General features: G+C 40.0%; 1 protein-coding gene across 2 annotated transcripts in view; it reads right to left on the reverse strand.

Annotated features, from left to right (window-relative positions):
• The window catches only part of ARID5B (AT-rich interaction domain 5B), a 217,739-nt gene that overhangs the window by 55,238 nt on the left and 143,297 nt on the right, over nt 1-19,204 (reverse strand). The window contains exons 1-2 of one of the 2 annotated variants that reach the window (XM_063133077.1): nt 7,267-7,472; nt 5,811-5,923 (exon numbers count right to left, since the gene is read on the reverse strand). In XM_063133077.1, the coding sequence (XP_062989147.1) occupies nt 5,811-5,923; nt 7,267-7,270 (117 nt within the window). In that variant the 5' untranslated portion in view covers nt 7,271-7,472. Of the gene's footprint in view, nt 1-5,810; nt 5,924-7,266; nt 7,473-19,204 lie in introns of those variants that run through there. The other variant, XM_063133076.1, reaches the window with a different exon arrangement.

Genomic DNA, 19,204 nt, shown 5'->3' on the forward strand with positions numbered 1-19,204 from the left:
GCCCGTCTGTTCATGTCTAGCCTTGTTTTTCAGACAGTTCAATATAAACATCAATATACGTACATGGACACATGGGGAGGGGGAGGGATACTTATATGAAAACAAATTAATATCAAGGGAATTTGTTCTGTTTGACAAATGAGTTAATAACTGAAACAAAGTATATGAAATTAGTATGGTATTCAATTCTTGGTAGGAATGATGTTAATGTGTCCATCAAATGGTCAACAGAATACTCTGATGAATCTCTCTTAGGCTCACTGACATTTAATTCAGATGGACTTACTTCTGAGTAAACATGCATAGGATCAGATTGCATATTTTAAACAGAAAAATCTCATTTGCAGAAATTCATCACCGTGGGAAAGATAATAGGAATTGCCACTGTGACCAATGTATAACTTGGACTCGGGGAGTCAGAAGTGGGACAGGCAAAGAGATTGGTTCTGGTTTAGATTACGCTAGTAAAAGTTCTGCACACAAAGACAATTTACACCACCAATGAATATAGCCCGGAGTTCTTATTCAGTCTTCTGGAATCACATCAATAGGAATTTGCATGGTTTGGGCTATTTTGGTATTGTGGTAGCCAGAAGGAATAAAGAGATGGGCAAAAAGCATGGGAATGAAGAAGGCCCCTTCTTGGACACATATTCAAGAGTGAATTGTTCAATATATCTTACTCGTGGTCTACAATTGTTTTTATTACATATGAATGTAAGCCTATGCAGCAGGGCTTTGCTATTTTATTGTTTTACTCTGTACAGCACCATGTACACTGATGGTGCTATATAAATAATAATAATAATAATAAATAATAATAATAATAATAATAAATGAAGTTGATTCTCACAACTTTCTACTCCATGAAGTGACCTTTATGTGGCCACCTTGCAGTGGAGATCTATGTGCACCCCCATCTTCTGAACAATTGGACACATATTTAGTTTCAGGGGCTGACACAAACAACTTCAGCAAACTTCAAACTGCAATCCTATGCGCCTTGGTAGGCTGCTCCACTGAAATAATTAGTAATCGCTTCCAAGGGAACGTAGTTGAACTCTAAAAAGAACTTTGCCGTAAGTCAATGTGAGAAACGACAGCTTGATGAAAGAGCATTTGTTTTGCTCCCTGGGTCAATCCCTGGTATCTTCCATTACAAGAATCTCAGGTACTAGGGCTAGCAAAGAGCCAGCCACTGCCAGCCAGGATAACCGGTCCTTCACTAGACGAGCCATTGGTCAGTTTCAGTATAAGACTAAATATAAGACTCCTAAGAAAGCTCCTTCTAAGTCTGCCAAAATTTTGCCTGTGACCTTTGTGGTTGTTTTGCAGAATACATGTGTTCTGCAACTTTGTGTTGGCTACACCCTTGTGGAGTGTGAGTCAATTTTCTTATAATTGCAGAACAGGAGCAACGTGCACTTGAATTTTAGTTAAGCACCTGCCAGCAAGTTATGCTTATTTTCTCCTGTATTGTCAAGAACTGCCTTGACGTTTCTGATGAGTCAGGATATGGTTGTTTTAAAAAGCTAAAAAAATCCCATACAAGTAAATATGCAAATTAGCAGCAGCCTTCACACTACATTCCCTTCATGACCCTTTCTGATGAACAAATTACCTAGCTCTTCCCTCTGAGATAAAAACAGAAACCTGGCCTCCTAAACACGAGTGCTCCCTCAGTTGATATATCTCATATTGTGTTCCTGAAGGCATAACCTAGGGACATCATGGGAAGACCAAAGCTCATTGGTAAGAGCAACAAATTGGTCCTATGAGCATCTGAGATCTCTAAGCACTACACTTGAGCCTTAGGATAATAAAACACAGCACTGTAATTCAGTTACTTAAAAGGCTGCCCCAGCTGGAATTTATTCAGACCTATTGAAACCAAACCAAATGCCTTTGTATGGTAGGTAATAAAGTCCACAGAATTATTTGCTCACAGATAAAGCTAAACAATCTAAATGAAACTAGAGTCCTGATAGCTTAAAGAGCTTTTTGCTGTATGACAGCTAAAAATATGATATTTAGCACCTGGGCATGGCCTATGCAGGACGTGCAGCCAGAATTCAGCCAGGATCGCACGTGGTCGCTAAGGATTGTTGAGTCTTTTGCTGTCACTTGCCCCTCATTTCGTCTGCTGGGCTCCAGTAATAGGAGCTCAAATTGGTGGTTTATCGGGGTGGGCAAAAACTAGATCTCTGGATATTTTGGACTTCAACTCCCAGCATTCCTAACCATCAGCCACGTTGGTAGGGGCTTCTGGGGGTTGAAGTCCAAAACACCCACCCCTAGATTTGATGCTGCCAGCCAAAGGCCTATATACAGCAAGGGACTAGCCTGGCACTAACAAACATTGTCAAGCCGATAAAATATTTGCACTGCTGGAACACCGCAAGTCCCTCCCTCAAGCAGATAGCTGCCAACATGATCCACTATGAGAGTGCTCAGTCAGGAAGAGAAGGCCCAGCTTGTATGACTTTCTCCCCTTTTTCTGAGGGGAAGAAACTGCACTCTTGTGGAGGATCCAGTTCACACTGGATGCTTTCTGCATGACGGAAGGGAGAGGCTCACACTGCTGCTTCCCCACAGTACTGCAGCATCACCTACAACTGAATGTATGAACCAAAGGCAATGAGGTTGATTATGACATGATTACTGCTCCAAAATAGGATACAGCTTCCATTATTCACTCAAGGATGTCATCAGCACATTCATTTAGTTTCTAGCCTTCAGAAAGCAAGTTACAAGATGCTAAATAAAAACAAGCAAACAATTAAATAGGGATGTAGCCAGTACAAATTCATAACGAATAAATAAGGCCACTTAATTAAAATATATTTTCCCATTTCTCCATAAACCACATGAAACAACAAGTAAAGTTTATCTATGTGCTCAGCAAAGGCTTCTAAGTAAGTGAATTAGGCAGTTCTTCAGAGCAGGGATAGGAAACCTCAAGCCTGCGGAGGCAAGAGTTCCTTCCACTCCCCAAGCTCCACCCTCTCTCCAAAACCCACCCACTGGAGGCTACCAGGGGCTTAGGGAGGAGAGGAATCCCTATTGTGATGTCCAATCAGTGGGGAATCCCTTGTGTGCAGCCCCCATCCCTCCAGTAAAGAAGGAGGGAGAAGGTTCTACAATCAGAGTACTTTTGACAATATGACATAGCCAACATCATGGCCAATGGTAGTTGTACGTTGAGAAACACCATTACAGTAGATAGGGGATGAGGAACAATATGTGGAAACAGCTGTTTCTTCGCTTAAGGGTGGGGGTATGCAGGGAAGCAAGGATGAATGGAGAAAGCAATACCCAAGCAGGTACCCTCAGATCATTAAAACACTATTTTTGTCATTGTTTGTAATGGTCCTCTGGCATGCAGAGCATACTCTTCTTAGGGGATGCTTTTTATTATTATTTATGCCCAGCTCATGAAGGGCAAGTTTTGGAAGGGAGATGATCACCTGTCCTTTGAGCAGTTTAAAAAATTCAACAAAAGTAGAGCATCTGCACAGGCAGGCTCTTTGAACTTTTATGCACTCCACAGCAATGGAAATCTGAGAAACTCATACAATGTTTTATAGAGTTCGCAAAGCTTTCAGACATCAAAAATCAGGTTTTTAACCAGCATTCCTTTATAACATGATACCAGTAGATCTTATTACACACAACAGCCCACATAAAATTTAGCAACACAAAATTAATTACATGTCATCATTATTTTAACTTTAGAGTTTGGTTTCTGCAATCACTTTGTGTCAATACGTTATGATCAGTGAAATATCAAGGAGACAATGATAATAATTTAATCACAGTAAATGTGACATAGGATATAACACAACCATTTGACCTCCTTAAACTCAAATCATTTCAAGACATTCAATGTGAATACCACCACCTCCACACACCCCAAAACGAAGCCTAACCACCATAAAAAGTAGTAGCAGCAAGATTAATTCCACACAAAACCCTTTCTATACAAGAATTACTGCTTGCTGGTTTGCAAGTACATCACTTCATTTCTTGCCTCTTGATCAGAGATAAGGAACCTTTCCCCCCCTATGAAGTGCAATTGATCCGCGGGGGGGGGGAAATCAATGGGGGTCCAGTTATAAATTATCTAATTAATTAATTGCATGAATTGGTTAACTAATAAATGGCCCCAACTGACTGACTGATTGTATTACATGTTTTAATTGCTTTATACCTATCATAAATAAACACAAATATTGTAATGCCTAGGAAGGTATTGTTGAGGGGTTGAACAAAAAGCACCATAACAGGCGACCACCAAAGGAAGTAAAGTAATTGTTATTCAAATTTGTACATATTAAACCAGTAATATGAGAGTAATATGCAATCAAAACAATTCACAATTCACATACATATTGTTGAGGGGTTGCCATCTGCTGAAGCTCTGGCTACTTAGGTTAGGACCCGCTGGTTAACTGGAACTATACTCCCTGGAGAGGGAAGCAGGTGAAGACACATATCTGCTCCTTCTACCAAGGAATATTTCTGCTGGAGCAGGAAAAGCAAGTGGTGGGGGAGGGGTTGGATGCCACTCTCAGGAGCTGTTCAGAGCACCTTCCACTCAGGAAAGGCCGGTGGGGCACAGTGGGGCTCAAATGTGCTCAGCTGCTCTCCTCACCAGCCCTTCCCATGGAGTGGGGGGAGCTCCCTGGAAATGCCCTGGGGTTGGATGGATTAAGCAGCAGGCAGTTTACACTGTAAATGGAAAGCTCACATTAGACTGTTTATGCAGAAACGGCTGGATTCTGTCTTCTGATAGGCAGCAGATGCTGAGATGGAAACATTCTGCACAAAGCAACAAAATAACTAGGTGCTATAATTTACAGCCATAATGGAGAAAGCCATCATCTGGGTGCCATTTTCTAGCAGTCTGTATGATCATTATAATGTGTGCTGCTGTTTCTCTGACTTCACTGAAAACTATTTTCTTTGAGGTGATGAGAGACGATATGAAAATTATTTCTGTAGAGGTTGTGATGGATCATTCCTGCATACAAGTCATCACTTGATATTTCATCAAGTGATGAACATGTGTATGTCAATCAACCCTTAGTAATCTGAGATCCATGCATTGTTCAAGCAGAAGGGGTGTTTAAAAGATGTGATCCAGTATGTTAACAATCACCTTGAATTTCTACATTGACCTTTTTAAAGACAGAACTTCAATGTTGTTTTAGATAAAAAAAATATATATGTGTTTGCTGAAATCCAATATTCAAAAGGCAGTTCATATTTCATACATGGTTATTTTTGATTATATTTAAATGGTAAAGTGAGAAGAGCTTTGAGCAGTTTATTTTTCTACATTGAAGATCAGATTAGTAGGTTCAAATCCTTACTCAATGTGAAGCTCATTGCGTGACTTTTGGCCTGACCTGCCACACAAGATTGTTGTGAGGAAAAAATGAAGAACCATCTATCCCTTCCCTCTTGAGTTCCTTGGATGAAAGACAGGATATAAATTTAAATTATTAAATGAATATTGGAGGAAACAATGGTTGGGTGTTCAAGGTATTCGCAGTAGATCTCATGTAAAGCTTTAAATCAAGATTCTTTTGCCAATATGCTTATAATAATCAACTAACAGACTGATGGCCTTATTAATGTCTTATACTAAGGCAGTCTTTAATAAAAAGCAGGGGGACCCCCCCCCAAACAACTGCAATCTGTGCTCCTTTAAATGGAAAATACTCTTGCTTGGAAATGTTATGCTAGAAAACACAGGCAAAACTCTATCTAAAATGAAGTTTGATTAAAATTACTAAGCATCTTACCTTGGCAAGTGCTTTGCCTTCACAATTATTATTGGAATCTTTAATGCCATTGAGTGAATCTCTTCTTTGTGGGCATGGCTTCTTTTTGCGTGGTCTGCCTTTAAGATTTGGCGCTGAAAAACAAACAGGGAACAATTTCAACACAACTTCATACAAAGGGTTAACAAGGCAGAACACCTTCAGCAGCTGAGCAGTTTTCTAGAAACAAGCATATGAAGAGTATGCATTTTCCCTATTATATATAAGGCCATCACCAGTAGTTCTGATTTACTAGGTCACTTATTTTTATATTATATTCCCACCCACCACCCCAAGCTAATCTGTTGCTGCTTGCTTCTAATAAGGATCCTAAAGAATGTTGAATAAGCACAAATTGCTCTCTTGCAAAACAAAAAGTACAAAATAGCTGATTAGTGAACATTATAGACACAGACAGAAACACTGAGTTCTGTAAAATGTAGGCATTCGCTGAATTCCCTTCTTCTGGAAATTTCCTTAGAGTAGAAGGTTTTGATTAAGTAATATTTATTTCTGGCAAAGATCTTCTAAGTTACAAAAGCAACTATTTCTAGATACAGCAGAAGGAACAAAATAATAGATTGGTACTTCCGTTCTGTACAGTTCAAGATGTATGGCATGAGATGAATGCAAATGAAATCCTCACTTTACTAAATCCGTGCTTAATGCAACACGTCAAAGGTCTTTATTAAGACAGCCAAGAGAAAATCAAGTATAGAAAATCAAGCCATTCAGAGTTGGATTTTGAGCAGTATATATAGGTCATAAAAGGAAAGTTTAAACTTAGCTGCCTTTTTAAAAACAAAACCCCCACCACACTGCTGATTATGACAAATCTATGGGGGGAAAAGAGTGAAGTAGTTGTTTTGTTCGGTATGAAAAGTGATCTCTGTGTCCTCAGCCACCAGACTTCAACGACATTAAAAATGATAAACAATCATTAACTTGTGATTATAGTGGAGATAACTTGCTGCAAACCTCTCTCTTTTAAGGTAACCATTGTTTTCATTACTTCTAGGGACGATTACAATAATGTCAGAAATCTAAACACCACAAGCCTCTCGAGTGGCTTTCTAATTGTTTCTAATCTTACATTTGTCACACAAGTGGTTTCAGGACATTTTACATTTTAATTAGCTCTCAGATGCAAGGCTGCTATAATTTGATACTGATGCTCTGAAATAACAGTTTCCTGCTGGTGGTGGTTCAAGGGAAGAATGAAAACAAAACAAGCCCACCGCCCTCAGTTTAAAAGCAAAAGTCCTACCCATCACCCCCCCCCAACAACCGCCCCCACCCCTCAAATGTTTCATGCTTCAGCACTGTCATTAAGTGCCTTACAAAACAACTCCGAGGTTGTCATCTGAGGCTGGCATGCAAAATACACAACACACACACACACACACACAAGCAAAAGAGAGTAAAAAGACATTATTACCCATTCCAGTCGACAAACATCTGCTTGATTTATCTCTCGACTCATGAATGCTACAGCATGTGACCGTACGCGCGCTACATCCCTGGAAGTCTCAACTCGGTGTGCATGTCAGTCTTACACAGAATGAACACTTGGAGAATTTGCTTGGCGCTTACAAATCCCCTCCCCCCCCAGCTGCTCCGTTACTCATATAAACACAGATGAGTGACTCGAGCAGAAGAGAGTGGATGTGCACTCTGGACTTCAGCTCTCTCACTGCTGACACGCTGCCAAGAAGCCTGCTCCCTCGTTTACAAATGTAGCTCATGATTTCATCCTAATTGTTTTGTTGCTCATGACCTCCTTGGTTGACACTAGTTGGAAAGCACACCGAGTTCCACAAAGCCAGGGCCATATTTAAGAACCAGAGAGAGAGAGGGGTGTGTGTGTCAATAATATTTCCCTTCAAAAGAGACTGTGTAAAACCCAAAGTGCTTTCTCGATTTATTACAGCCTGATGCGAGCACTAAAACTTAATGACCATCGTAGAGTAAATGGGGCAAATTCACGTCTGGCAAAACCATCTGAAGTTGCTCAAATGACAGGGATTAATTCTGGTGCAGGATCTTGGTTTCATAAGGATTACTTGTTTTATGGTAGCCAGAATGAAGCACAGCTAATTCCTAGTGTGGCATTTTACAAAAATACAGGTTAGCCCTGAGTTAGAGGGGCCTACAATGTCATATTGTGCAAAAACAAAACACACAAGCCCCAACACACTTCTAATTTTAAAAGATTAAATTAATTAATTGAAAAGCTTCAAATGGCAGAAAGGGGCAAATTCCATCTTGCCTCAACATACAGCTTATATTACTGGGTATAGACGGTGATAAAGAATTTCTCATTTCTTCAGTCACTGAGGAATTTGGACGGAAATGGCTCCTTCTAGAATGTTCTGTGATTACTTCATATATGACATAATACAACTTTAAATCCCATTCATATCAGATGCGTAATTAAAAGGAAAGCATCTCTATGAATCAATGACTGTGGTATTTTACTGCGTAGCAAGAGGCACGTCTGACATTAAAGTAATATTTCCATTACCTAAACCACTGCACATGCCATCTGTACTGCTCCTAAGTGAGCAACATTTCCCTCGGCTCGAAAAGCAAATAGCTGATAGCAAAAGATTTATATTATCTATTTACAGTGATGACAGTATTATCCAAAAATATTTGATAGATCATTGGGTTAAAAAAAAAGAAGACCCTTCTCACCAAAGTTTTTAGTCATCAAAAGTATTCAGAATGTCAAATGGTTATAGGTTACACTGTTTTTTGTTTTTTGTTTTGCATTAATTCTCTGAGAATGTCAAAAAGGTAAAACTAAATAAATCCATATCAACATGCACAGAAATATCTCTCTCTCTCTCTGTGTGTGGACATACTTAAGGTCAGATGAGCCAAATCTCTACAGAAATGTGTCAGGGAAAGTAAAGCACTTAGCAGGGCCTGCTAAGAGGGTGGAAAACCATGTGAGATGTGGTGCCTGGGGGCCTTCTGGTAAAAAGGCAACCCAAGCTTGCCTTTTCTGCACTGATTCTGGGAGTCTGTTGCCTGCTCTATCTTTGCACCCTGCAATATTCAACTCTCCATCCAGCCTTTCTTTTTTCTGCCATTCCTGACCAGCCAAGCATGTACCACTGCGAAGAGAAAGTACTAGAAAGCAGAAGCAAACACAGTGATCTGGGCAGTTGCCAGGAGTTGCATAGTGGAAAGTCTCGCCGTACAGTGGGGAGACTTGCACAAATCCTGCTTATACAATGAATACTTGTGGAAAACCTCAGTGCAGCAAGATAATTATATGTGTGCGTAACAGACACCCCTATCATTACTTCTTATCTGTGAAATGGACAAAATGAACAAAGACCCCAGGAGAATGAGACAGCAAAGATTCTGGCCAAGTACATGGGAAAATAAAGAAAAGGTAATAATTAGAATGGCTGGTTTTAAGCAGTTTAATCAACTCAAACTTTAGCTGATTAGTAGGTGAGTGAAAATTTTATTCAGTCACACTATGAGTTAGGGGGATATGTATTTGAGGCTATTTTAAGTTTATTCTGTAATAGGGAATGAAAAAGAAAATATGAACATAGTTTAACTATGAGTGGTACTTTTGTGTATTAACTTGTAAGTTATTACATACTTAATTTCAGTGACTTCAAATGGAAACTTAATTCGGTAATATGCAAATTGATTTGATAAGCTAATTAAGATAGCTGACAGCCCTAGTAATAATATATACAAGTTTAAGAAACTACAAGAATCGACCTCTCCCACCAAATGAATGTATAAAAGCAAGGGGCTGGTTTCAAATGCAATGAACACTATCCAATAAAACAGCAATTCTTAAAGTCTCTTCCCCCCCCCCCCCACAGACCACTTGGAAATTGCTGGGAGGTTCACTGGACCACTTTTTGTACAAATCAAAGCATACATGTTATTCGTGTTTTAATCACTTTTTTTCCTTCATCGCTGCATCGTTGTCAAAACAAACACCATATTATGAAAACTATGGGTCCTGGGCCATGCCATTGAGACATGTTCTCTTAACTGCTAAACTGAGGAGGGGGGGATTATAAAACTGCACCAGCACTCCTTAGCCTGTTCAATAATCTGGCCCTAGTCAAAACAGTATTGATCTCAGTAATCAGAAAAAAATAAATGAATCGCAGGACCAAGTAAAGATATTCTTGACTGTTCTGCAGCCTTTCCAAGTACCTTGTGAATGGTGCTTAGCTACAGACCGTAGTGCAGTCTATTTCTGAGATAAGCCATGGTTTATTAGCCCATAAACAAGCCATGTGTCTACAAGGTCCGACTTTGTCCCTTCCCTATTCCCCCACCCCCACTCACTTTGGCAAAGATTTTCCAGTTCCTTAACCAATTTCCCCTTGTACAACCTACAATGGCCATGTGTCAAATAGTCATCTATTTGAAGGGCTGCCAGAGGACTGTCCTCTGTTTTGAAGGCATAATCTATTTGAAGGGCTGTCCGCTCCAACGCCATCATAAAGAACCATCAGGAGAAAGAGCCCAGGGGCCTTGAAGTTGCCTATCAACAGCACTTGGACAGCAGATTGAGCAAGGCCTACAGGTCACCTGGTCAGTCTTCCACACTATGGTGAGATGGACTATAATTCTATTTAAATTATAATTACTATTTTTAAATCTACATCTATATAAATTAGCATATGCACATTCTATGCAAATTGGTGTCCTCTTTTGGTGATGCAATTCTTCTTTTTTTGGTGATTCATAAATGACCACCCTAGTACAAACTGGGAAACTGGTTTAAGAAACCAGGAAAGCTTTGCCAAAGCCAGGCATATGAAGGGAGGAGGAAGCACTCAAGCACATGTTCCTTTCACAGGCTGATAACTGAGATTGTTACATTTAATCAGTCCCTTCTCTTTATGAAAACTAAAGCCCAGCTCCATGTCTGGTATCAAGTAACATCCAACGTGGAGGAAGTTTCTTTTGCTGCTGAATGCTGCAAAACGTTGCAAGTACATCCAGGAAAAGGCATGCCTTGATGAAATGCAGTATGTCCCACGTATGGCTTAGCACTGCATAGAGTTCAACAGCATCCCAATCAACAATGGCAAGAGAGGATGAGGTAAATGGCCAATTTAAATGCTGTACAAAGACACTTATACATATACATATATCGGTATTGCCACTTGAAAAGTTTTTGTATTCTTGTTTGTAGAACAGTTTCTGAAGAAGGAAATAAATGTTTCTGAAAAGTGCTGGCTTGGTAAAATTAGGCACTTCTTGAAGAATTTCTTCTCTGTTGTGTGTTGCACAACATGCTTTCCCTCTTTGTTTCCTCAGTTTAAATACTGTAAGTACTTTATTTTGCACTTGCACTAAAATACAGCTGCTTGAAACATGTCTCATTCACACACACACACACACACACACACACAGAGGGAGGGAGAGAGAGAGAGCGCATCCACCTTGATATATCAGCCTGTCATCTCTGTTATAAACCACTGCAACTGACTCCATTGGCATGACTGAGTGGATAAATAGTGTCCATGATTTACACAATCCTTGTCTCTCACAGTTTTCCCATTCTTCCTGTTATGTCCCTAATCCTGACCTTTCTGACACTAATGATTTCTGTGGAAACAGCATGATGACACAATCAAAGATGCGGGGTAGGGGTGGGAGGAAGGGTCTTTTTCAAAATAAGTGCAACAGCTACAAAAAAGGAAACTCAGCTAATTATTGGCAAAGCAAATTGCCCTTGATACAATACCAAATGATTATTTTTCCACCTAGCTACTTCCTGATGTTAAAGTAGTCTGATATTCTGGATGAGGTGAAATGGTGTGAAATGGAAAGTTTGCAAATAACAAGAACTACACAAGCTATTGCTGACAATTTGAGCTTAACAACTCTTTCCATTTTAGAATGACTTAACACCATCCATAGCTACAAATTCCCAAGATAAATTCTTTTGTGGTTTTTTAAAATAATAATAACGGGACATAGATTTCCTGTGTTAGGAAGGGATGATAGCAATATGAAAAGTTACACTAATAAAGTGAAAAACAGTGCCCCGTGCTCTTACACCGGAGTGCCATTGTTTAAAGGAAATAGAAAGCAATTAACCCATCCTATCTTTACTCTTTGTCATAAGGTTGATGAGGAAATAAAACGTGTTTGGTGAAATAAGTCTGATGCCTTAGATATTTCAAAATGCACTAGGTTGAATATTAAAAACTGTTAAATTCAATTAATGCCCTAGTCACCATCAACATCTGGAACATCTTGGTTTCAGTGCAGTTAAAGCAGCTTCTATAGTTGTCGATTGCTTGCCACTGGAGGCTGATTTTCTTCAGACTCAGGAGGCATACCAGAGTCACAAATCCTGTCAAATATGAATAGTGCATATATATATATTTCTTGACATGCTCCCATTTAAAGTGCACTCAATTACTTGGATTAAGATAATCCTCATTTCCTTAGCAGAATCCCAGTTACAATCATCTGTGGTTCCATAGCTATTTAGAAAACAGAGAATCCCAAGTTTATGATTTTTTAAAAATTGTCTCGCTCTCATGGTTGGAGGCCTCCTTCTTAAGACTCTTTTTCCTATATGGGTATCATTCCACATTGGAAATCTGTCTACAGAATGCATGTACACCAACAAAAGTGACAACTGCACACGAACATTTTACTGTATGCATTCATGGTATACATGAACTGACAAGCCGCAGACAACTAGGCCCACCACACTATTGGAGCAATTAAACTAGAACAGCAGTCTTTGGACATGTCTACACCATGCCTATATCCCAGAATCGTCCCGGGATCATTCCTGTGCATCCAAATTACACACGGGATCCCAGGAGCAGGCAGGGATGATCCCTCCATTTGCTTGGGATAATCCTTAGGTGTAGAAAGGGCCTTTGATAGAACGAAGTTGAGGAATCATAGTCCCTCAGTGAGCAGTATGCGGAGTAGAGAACCTACAGGACATTGTCAACTGTAGTTACAGCATACTAGCCATGATGAAAACCATAGTGTATAAAGTTTGAAAATCTGGTGATGGAAGAAAAATGCCTGATGTGGTCTTCCATGGCAAACATAGTAGCTGTAAAGCAGCCTCCCCCAACTTGGCACCCACCAGATGTGTTGGCTTGCAACTCCCATCATTCCAGCCATTCCCAATGGATATGCTGGCTGGGAATGATGGGAGTTGCATTCCAACAGATCTAGACAGCATCAGGTTGGGGAAGGCTACCATAAGGCAACAAACATGTCAGCTCACAAAGTGGTGGAACAACAGTCTTTGATACAACAACATTGAGGAATCATAGTCCCTTAGTGAGCAACAAGAGGTGGGGCCCCCCACAAGACACAGTGAATTACTAAGCTGCAGTGGGAGGGAAGAAATGCCCCAAATCAGATAGAGAAATCTTGCAGCACTCAGACAAGGTTCCTAATTTCAGCAATTGCCCTCCTCCACTGTAGTCTGATAGGACACAGCTCACAATGTTCTATAGGGTCCCCCTGACCTCTGGAGAGCCTTTCGGGGAATACAGGGGATTGCAGAGGGAAATATCTGTGTTGCATAAACCCGTGTCTCACTTGTGCAGTGATGGATTTCACCTATAGCATTTAGAGTGATCAATGTGCTTCACGTGCTTTATTTTGAATAATTCTTACAAAAACTCTTTAAGGTAGGACTCTATCATTATTCCCATATTGCAGATGTGAGCAACAAGGCTGAGAGATAGCGGCTTGCCTAAAGCCACCTGGTGAGTTTGTAGCACAGTTTGGAACAGAGACATCCTACTTCACAACTCAGTCTCTCAGCCACTCTACATTAACTCTCATGCAAGCCAAATCAAGGTACAGAAATGATGTCAACCCATTCTTTTATTGTGGTCCAGCTTCAAGATGCCATACAATTCTTTTCTGCCATGGGCAACAAACAGATATATAAGACTAGCAACTCCAACCTAGATGTAGCATTATATAGGCTTGGAAGGTTCACGTTATAGCATGAAATATTTCTTACTACTATCCGTTGAGTCCATGTCATAAAACAACAACAACAACAACAACATATATTTTGATTGACTTCAAGACACGTTGATACAGACAGGGTGCTAAAAGGAGGTATTAGCATGGTTGAAGTCCAGCTAGCTACCTGGGCATTTTGTCAAAAATCAGTGCTGTAGCCAAAGGCTTTTAATGAGAATGGAATGTATTACTTCATTTGACATACCTGGATCATTTACGCATACTAAATCCAAAGTACTCATGGACTTCTCTGGCCGCTGAACAAACCATGTAAGTAAACGACAACCTACACCATTTCCTGCTCATTTCATCTTACCAACTTAGAAATGTATTAAGCAATTATCAAAGTCCTCTCCTTTTTCATTTCACTCTCATATTTATTTCCTGATGTGACTATTCAGTTCTGGCCTGTAGGTATTACGGTTTCTCAGAAACATTTTAAAAAGACGCTATTTTTGTATGACAGTAATGTACTGTGATAGTCATTCGCCATCCCTCACTTGCCTCCAGCTCAAAGTATTATAGAAATCTCTGTTGCATTTTTCTTTCCCTCCTGTTAAGTGCATTGAAGAGGGCTGAGAGGAAGGGAAGAAGCAGAGCACGGATAACAAATTCTGGCTGATAAAGAAGCCAGATGACTTAATAATAGTAGTTGAAACCTTAGCCAAATGGAGGTCTGGGTGCTATCTGGACTCTTATGAATGAATGAATGAAAAAAATCACTTTTATTAAATTGTAAACCTACAGGTAGAGTCTATTTTGCAATCTTTGCACAGCATCTAGCTATGTTAGGAAAAACAAGTAATAACAATAGTAGCAGCAGCAAACCTGAATCCAAAGAACTGTGCAACTATTTGTATGTGCCTAATTGATGTTTGGATTTGTGTTTCTTGAATTACAACCCCCACATGGCTAACTTTAAAAAAATAGGGGGGATTTCATATGCAGTTTGTGACATTGGGTGGTGGATGAGGATTTGCCATTCAAAGGGGGGGGACTAAAAAAAAATTATTTGGATCACAGCCATTATATCCTGTTGCTCCTATAAACTGCTTGGAGTCGCTTATTTATGGTTCCCAGGAACTTTGTAGGGCCATTTTGTTTTTAAACTTGCCCACCTTTTTGGTGGCCACAAGCTAGCTTTTACCAGTGCTTTCAGCCTTAATGGTAGGAAGAAGCACCGTCTATCTTGATAGTGAAATGAAGAGCAGCTGATGCAAATTGTGACTGGAAGAACATTTGAGTCTGATCGAAAAAGCTGGAATAGGCATACTTTGAGGGTTTACAGAAATGTTAATACAAAACTGTGGACAAAGAGGACCAAGAGGAGAGCTATTTCATATGAATGAATAAAGGGTGTGTGTAAATTAGGCAATAGAGTTCAGGATATCACTACAAGAAGGAAGGAAACAATTCCTTTTCTTAATAAATGGAATTCAATCCAATTCCCTATTATTCAGTGAAAGATGCATGTTTAGAAATTAGTCTCTTTTCTGAATATTGAGAATTGTCTAATTAACAGAACTGAAGTATTTCCAGTGAAGCAATTCATGACATCCTCCTGAGATAATTTACTCCCTTTGCAACTATGCTTGGGAGAGTTGCCATGGCAAATCAACCTAGCTATACTCTTTCTAGCTTCTCTCTAAGTTCCCATCAGCCTCAAAGGCTGGTCAAGTGTTGCTGTAGCTGTGAGCCCCTGTCAAACTTTGCTAAGTTTGAATGGCTTCTTTCAATTTTAATGCTTTCCAGACTTTGCAGAGGGTTATTATTTGTTCCTTTGACCAAAATGCGTTGAATCAGCCTGATCTGCTATAGCTGATCCCTGGCTTACCTAGACCTTTTTTATAACCTGTTTGGAATTTAAACTGTGATCTTTGATCCTGTAGGGAGTACTGGATCCAACCTAATGTTTTAAGTCACCATGGTAACAAATATGTATGTACTGGTCCTCAGATTATACTGAAAACAACTGAAGTATATGAGACACTAGTAAGAGTGGGCTTTCAGTTCCCATAAAGTATTACCACAAGCCAAGCCATAGAGCATTCAGTGATTTCCACCTGTGATAGTATGAAAAGGTCAAATAAGGCCACAATTTAGTCTAAAAGCAGGGGGGATACCCCATGAGATCCAGTAACCTCCCTGAATATTGGCAATCAACTATTTAGTTGATAGAACCCATAAAACAGGCTGAAAATATCTACATCATAGCCCAGAATACTTTTACATGTGACCTCTTTTGCCTCCTAACTTCACAGAGTACATATGCATAAAAATAAACAAAGTGGTATATTTAGATTTATTCCTTTCCAAACTTTATTCTAGAATTAGATGAACTCCAGTGCTATTTTTGGTGATAGCACCAAAATGTCCTTCACTCATGTCCTTTTGCTTGAGCTTCAATTTCCCCCCCTGTTTAGACTGCAGATTAATCTAGGGTGACCATATTTGGGAAACCAAAAAAGAGGACACCTAGTGTGTGTGTGGGGAAGCAGCTTTCTGAGTCCTGCAGAAAGTATGTTATTCCCCCGCCACCTTAAAGAACCCGATTGGAGTGGAGGAGGGGACAGGATTTCATTCTGCACCACCACCATCCACTCCAATTGGGGCCTTTTCTATAATGTCCACGAATGACCCACTTTCCCCTTTAAGACCTCAATTGGAGCTCAGGGTGGGGGAATGATGTGCCTCAAGAAAGCATGTCACTCCCTCCTGCCATGCTAATGGCAGCCTTAAAGGAGAAGGTGTGTCATTCCAGGACATTATTGAAAATTATAGAAAATCCCTCCTGACACCATGGAAAGAACAAAAACCAGGACAAATCCGGGGAAATCCTGACAGTTGGTCACCCTAATTAATCAACTAAAGTTTTAATTGATTAGTAAGTTGAGGCTAATTTTAATTGATGGGGCCAAGTTTTAATCAGTAAGCTTAAAGGCTAGTAGCATGCTTGGTTTGTTTTTGTTTATTGAGGCCATTTTGGTTATGTTATTGCCATAGGTAATGAAAAAGAAATTACAAAAATTGTGTTTTGCTCTAACAATGAATGGTAAATTTTGTTTACTAATGTCTAAGTTCTCACACTTCCTTCAATACCTCAAAAATACACCATTACTAAGGTTTGGTAATATGTACAAGTGCTTAAAATTTAATAGCCAACTGAGTTAAAGGAAGGAAAGGAAAGGAACCTCTCGTGCAAGCACTGAGTCATTACTGACTCTTGGAGGGACGCTAGCTTTCGCTGACGTTTTCTTGGCAGGCCTTATAGCGGGGTGGTTTGCCGTTGCCTTCCCCGGCCATTATTACCTTTCCCCCAGCTAACTGGGTACTCATTTTACCGACCTCGGGAGGATGGAAGGCTGAGTCGACCCAGCTTCCGCTGGGATCGAACTCAGGCCGTGGGGAGAGTTTCAGCTGCAGAAACTGCTGCTTTACTGCTCTGCGCCACACGAGGCTCCAACTGAGTTAAAACAGATGCTTAAAAATCTAAAATTCTTTAATCTGTTGACAGCCTTTTTTATTACCCTATTTCTTTGATTCTAAGATGCACTTCCCCCCCCCATATAAACATCTCTAAAAATGGGGTGCGTCTTAGAATCGCGGGCGTGTGTTAGGGTGTTTTTTTTTCTGTTGGTGGTACTGAAATTAGTGTGCGTCTTACAATCGATGGCATCTTACAATCGAAGAAATACGGTAGATGTCTTCTACTTTCACTCCAGGCTTTCCCCTTTGGTACCATTTCAAGTTATGGCATTAAACCTCCATAGTTCTGTTTCTTGACTTTCTCAAGGGGGAACAGGATGAACTATGTATCAGTGATAGATAGCTGGTCAACAACAGCAATTGTTCTGACAGGCCAAAATGCCAAACACAACAAGGAGGGCTTTCTCCGCTGTGGCACCCCGGTTGTGGAATGAGCTCCCCAGAGAGGTCCGCCTGGCGCCTTCACTGTACTGCTTTCATCGCCAGCTGAAGACCTTTTTATTCTCTCAGTATTTTAACACTTAATTTTAACTTAAATTTAAATTTTACTGTTCTAACTCTGTATTTTAATCTTATATCAATTTTGTTGCGTGGTTTTATCCTGGCTTGTGCTTTTTATACTGTATTTTGTAATTGTGCTTTTAACCTGTTGGTTGTTTTATTATGGTTTTAACTTTTGTGAACCGCCCAGAGAGCTTCGGCTATTGGGCGGTATAAAAATGTAATAAATAAATAAATAAAACAAAACCTCTAATGAAAGCACCCCGCAAGGCTAGACAATGGGACACTCACAAGTTATTAACCAAGGTTCTTTCACAGGTGGCTGATACTTGACAAACACAAAGCATCTAGGAGGGGACTCACGGGTGCTGAAAAGAAGGTGGGCTGGCAACACTGACGGCTGTTCAGCCCTCAGTGTGTATGGTAGCCAGATCTGATAGTCACAGAGCACATCCATGTATTTGTGTACTTATGTGTGTGGCATTTTTTTAAATTAAAAGGCTAGGTTTGATGGGGAGAGGGACGTACCTTGCCTCTCTTACTTTTCTGGCAACGAGAAAGAAAAAAAGAAGCTCTCTCTCCCCCCCCCCCAGTCCCCACCCTCTCTTCTGGTCAGCTGACAACCAGAACAGGACTTGGGGAGGAAATCTTTCTATTGGATTGTGCCTACTGACTTAACCATAACAAGACTAGGTCTATACACTCTTCTGCTATAGCAATGTTGTAAACATATTAAATCATTTAAAAAAAAACTGTCAAAATCTTTTTACAATATTTTATGTGCCAATACATACATATTTTATTCATCACATCAATATTTTGTTTTTAATAAATACAGCTTTTTGCCATGTTTGAACATCAGAAGGGTGCTTTTGCTTTCTTCTGTGTACAGGGCTGCATGGATTTATAACCGAACTTTCTAGAATACATCTGAAAAATCACTTTAATATTGCTATCCTTGCAAGCGAGGTCTGCTACAATCTTCAAACACTTGGTTGAGAGTGATACCAATCTTCAAACACTTGGTTCATTGGCACTGCTCCAGAATAATTGAGATGGTGGCTGCTCCACATAATTTTCTAGCTCACATGTCTATCCATGTGCAACCATATCTAAAAGTTATGTTATGAAATGAGATATTTTGTTCTCAATGTAAAGAAAATCAATTTGCTGTTTTTCCTAGGAAACATGGAGAATGGGCACTTCAGGAGGATGTGCAATTTGCATGTTAACACATTATGGGCCAGTTCGCACATCATGATAAGTCACCCTGAAAATAAGCTAGGGTGGGGTGGTTGTTCGTTCACTAACCCGTGTTACACCCAACAGACAATCAGGTGTTCTGTGGCCTCTCGCTCTCTCCTGGC

Source organism: Elgaria multicarinata, chromosome 8 (genome assembly GCF_023053635.1).
Source record: "Elgaria multicarinata webbii isolate HBS135686 ecotype San Diego chromosome 8, rElgMul1.1.pri, whole genome shotgun sequence".
Taxonomy (NCBI): domain Eukaryota; kingdom Metazoa; phylum Chordata; class Lepidosauria; order Squamata; family Anguidae; genus Elgaria; species Elgaria multicarinata.